General features: G+C 55.7%; 2 protein-coding genes across 2 annotated transcripts; one reads left to right on the forward strand and one right to left on the reverse strand.

The window, feature by feature from the left end:
* Positions 1 to 55: 55 nt before the first annotated feature.
* POLR3K (RNA polymerase III subunit K) lies at positions 56 to 818 on the reverse strand. The gene is made up of 3 exons (XM_032447694.1): positions 599 to 818; positions 470 to 518; positions 56 to 273 (listed from the first exon to the last, which is right to left on the reverse strand). Exons 1-3 carry the CDS (start codon positions 707 to 709, stop codon positions 146 to 148), a joined length of 288 nt encoding a protein of 95 aa, XP_032303585.1. The 5' UTR covers positions 710 to 818; the 3' UTR covers positions 56 to 145.
* Positions 819 to 1040: 222 nt separating this feature from the next.
* SNRNP25 (small nuclear ribonucleoprotein U11/U12 subunit 25) lies at positions 1041 to 3269 on the forward strand. The gene is given in 6 exon segments (XM_015877322.2): positions 1041 to 1118; positions 1120 to 1137; positions 1139 to 1190; positions 1445 to 1520; positions 2195 to 2257; positions 3067 to 3269. Coding segments are annotated over 5 exon segments (264 nt in total). The 5' UTR covers positions 1041 to 1055; the 3' UTR covers positions 2250 to 2257; positions 3067 to 3269.
* The last annotated feature ends 105 nt before the right edge of the window (positions 3270 to 3374 follow it).

Consider the following 3374-nt stretch of genomic DNA (forward strand, 5'->3'; position numbering starts at 1 on the left):
GTATATATTTGAGGTGAGAATGTTAATGGCAAAGCCATGGGACCAGTGCAACTCATTCTGCAGATAGAGCTCCATCACCGTGTTTATTGACAGAGGGGGGGGGGTCCCAGCGGCCCTCATTGGTTTTAGGGGTTAAGGTGGAGGTTCAGTCACGCCAGCGATGCCCGCACTGCGCGTTGCAGCACTTATAGAACGTGGTCATGGGTTCGTCGGCCGAACGGGTCTGGATCTGCATGAAGTAGGCGCGGGGATGCTCGCACTTGGGGCACGGCTCTGCGGGGAGATGCGGGGGGGGGGGGGGGGGGCCTTTTGGAAAAGCAAAGAAAAAAAACCCCAAAAAAAAAAAAACCACCAAGCAAACACGACCCCCCCCCCCCCTCCGCCGAATGCAGCCCACCCTATCGCCCCTTACCTGCGGTGGAATCCAACGTTCTCCCAAGCTGAGCCCCCTCCCAGAACAATCATCCACCTCCATTCAGTGGAGGTTTAGACGCTGTGGTGTATTTCCTGCTGCTCACCTGCGGGCACAGCGCTCAGCACCGCCCGCTTTGTGCCCCCATAACCCCCCCAGCCCACCGTCCCCCATCCTCCGTGTAACCTTCCTCGTCACGTTCCGCACATACGGGCAGGTTGTGCAGGCGAAGCGGTGACATCTCGGCCCTTCTTCGGCCACCAACACGTTCCCGCAAGCCGGGCAGAAAAGCAACATATTGTCGGATCCGCCTCTTCCGGCTGGATATGGCGGAGGCCGAGGAGGAGCTGCTCACGCCGACGTGCTCGAAGCTGTTCAAGCGGCGCTGGAGCGGATCGTGCAGGATCCGCTGCTCCAGTGACCTACCGCGCAGGTCGGACGGGCTGGGGGGGGGATGATGGGGTGGGTGGTGGTGGGTGAATGGGGTGGGTGATGGGGGTGGGTGATGATGGGGGGGGGTTGATGGGGTGGGTGATGGGGGGGGTGATGGGGGGGTGATGGGGTGGTGAATATGGGAGTGGGTGATGGGGGTGGGTAATGGGGGGTGGGTGATGGGGTGGATGGGGGTTAATGCGGCTCGGTGATGCGGCTCGTGCAGCTGAGCCCCGCGGTGCCGCCCTGGCAGGTGACGCTGGAGGAGATCGGCTTCCCAAGTGGCGCTGGAGCCACGGTCAGGCCATGACGGTGCGAGTCTGCAAGGCGGACGGAGAGTGTATGCGTGAGTGCTGCGGGGCTGGGAACAGAGCGGGGCGGTGCGGGGCGGTGCGGGCAGTGAGCCCGGGTGTCCCCGCAGCGGGTGGTGGGTGCAGAACGCAACGGTGCTGGACCTAAAGAAGGCGCTGCGACGGCATGTGCAGCTCCGGCAGGCACGGAGGGGCGGCGTGCAGCATCTCAGCTGGTGAGAGGCACCGCAACGCGGCACTGAGCGATAAACCCGCACGAGACACCGCTCACAGCGCTGCTGTCCCGCAGGAAATACATCTGGAGGACCTACCACCCTCACGTACGGAGGGGAGAAGCTGGCGGATGACAGGAAGAAGTTGAGAGAGTGAGAGAAATGGATCCTGGCTCCATCAGGAGAGGGGTGGTCACAGGGGATAGGGAAGGATGATTTGTACCCTCCTATTCGTCTCTTGTGAGGACCCATCTGTTGTACTGTGTCCATCTGTTGTACAATGTCCAAAAGACATGGAGATTCTGGAAAGGGTCCAGAGGAGGGACAGGAAGATGATCAGGGGCTGGAGCTATCTCCCTATGAGGACATGGCTGAGGAGAGCTGGGTTTTGGTTCAGCTGAGAACGAGAGGTGCGGGGTGACCTCATTTGCAGCCTTTTCAATACGAAGGGAACTTACACCCAGGAGGGAGTAAAACTCTTGAAAGGGCTGATAACAATAGCATGGAATGGGACATGGTTTTTTAAGTTAAAAGAGGGAAGATTAGGTTTGGATGTTAGGGGGAAGTTGTTCACTAGGAGAGTGGTTAGGCCCTGGAACAGGCTGCCCAGGGAGGTTGTGGATGCCCCGTCCTTGGAGGTGTTCAAGACCAGGTTGGACGGGGCCATGGGCAACCTGATCTAGTAAATGTGTATGTTTGGTGGCCCTGCCAGGCAGGGGGGTTGGAGGGATCCGAAGGGATGCGGCTCAGCAGGAGGAGGGAGAACACATAGAGATGGCAGGTTGTGGTTAGAGGAGAACTGGCCCTAACAACACAACTCCATTCAGGTACGGCATCAGGAACAGGGATGAGGTCAGCTTCATCAAGAAACTCCGCAAGTGACCTGTCAGGTAAGTCCTGAATGCCCATTATGAATAACTGCTCTTCAGCTTTGCCTTCCCAGGGGCTCAGCACTCAGCCTTATAACACAGAGCAGCTCTGTGAGCCTTTCTGTGTGTTGGGGCTCTCAGCCTGGCTCTGCCCCATGTCCACATCCTGGCTGTGTTGCTTGTGCACCTCTCAGGGCAGGGAATGGTGGTTCAAACCACATTGGGAGCAGCTGACAGTGGTGCATCCCTAGCCTTGGTGTGCATTTTAGGCTCTGAATTTGCTCCTGCAGTGCCCTGAGGTTCATTAAATGCAGTGATCCTCTCTTTACCCTTTTGATTGCTTCTAGGACCTTGCTTCTAGGCTTCATGGAACTCTGGAAATCCAGTGTCCAGGAAGACAAGGTCTCTGTGCTAGCAGTGATTGATTGCCATCACGCAGTTCATTTGATCCTCCTGTATATCTTATTTTCACTTTACCCAAGCGACTGTTCTCCCTCTTTGCTCTTAACACTCCTCATTTGGGTGTTCCTCATTGGGTGTATTCTGAGCCCCAAGCAGTTGCTGAGAGCAATGCTAATTGCATCCTTTCCAGCTGTTCTGTTCAGTGGCTCCAGCTGGCTGGGTTAAATCATCACTGTGTGACCACAGAGGCTTTCATTCTCTTTCAGTGCTATCATACCTGCAGCACCCAGTGCAATATGACACGTGCTATAATAGCAAAGCTCTGCTTCACCCCACGGGGCTCTGGATGAGCCCCCATACTGCGGTGATAACAGAGCCCAGTATGCAGTTAACACTGCTATTCCCAAGTATTTCTTTGTCTCTAACAGGTAGAACAGAGACTCCAGCCCTGCCAGGACCAGGTGAGGGATTCAGCGCTCCCCAAGGGGAAGAGGTTGAAAGATTTCACAGAGAAGCAGACCCCAGTTGAACAGATGCTCTGACATGTTTCGTTTGTGCTGTTCAAAACGTCTGCCTCTGAGCTGGACGCAGAATGTGCTTTTTGTAATTAAAGAGACTCGTTTTCTGAGGCTTTTAAAGCTCTTATTTCCATCTGTAAATGTGTGTCGGGGTACGCTGGGTGCTAAAAGATAGAACAGCATCGGTGACATAAAGCAACAAACATAGCCACAGACTA

The sequence above is a fragment of the Coturnix japonica genome, chromosome 14, assembly GCF_001577835.2.
Source record: "Coturnix japonica isolate 7356 chromosome 14, Coturnix japonica 2.1, whole genome shotgun sequence".
Lineage (NCBI taxonomy): Eukaryota > Metazoa > Chordata > Aves > Galliformes > Phasianidae > Coturnix > Coturnix japonica.

What these genes read in the sequence shown, in the direction of transcription:
- POLR3K (XM_032447694.1), bottom strand. Translation starts at nt 709, where the DNA reads ATGTTGCTTTTCTGCCCGGCTTGCGGGAACGTGTTGGTGGCCGAAGAA. An exon ending in TGCGGAACGTGACGAGGAAG is followed by an intron (nt 519 to 598) that starts GTTACACGGAGG and finishes CTGTGCCCGCAG; the next exon opens with GTGAGCAGCAGGAAATACAC. An exon ending in TAAACCTCCACTGAATGGAG is followed by an intron (nt 274 to 469) that starts GTGGATGATTGT and finishes ATCTCCCCGCAG; the next exon opens with AGCCGTGCCCCAAGTGCGAG.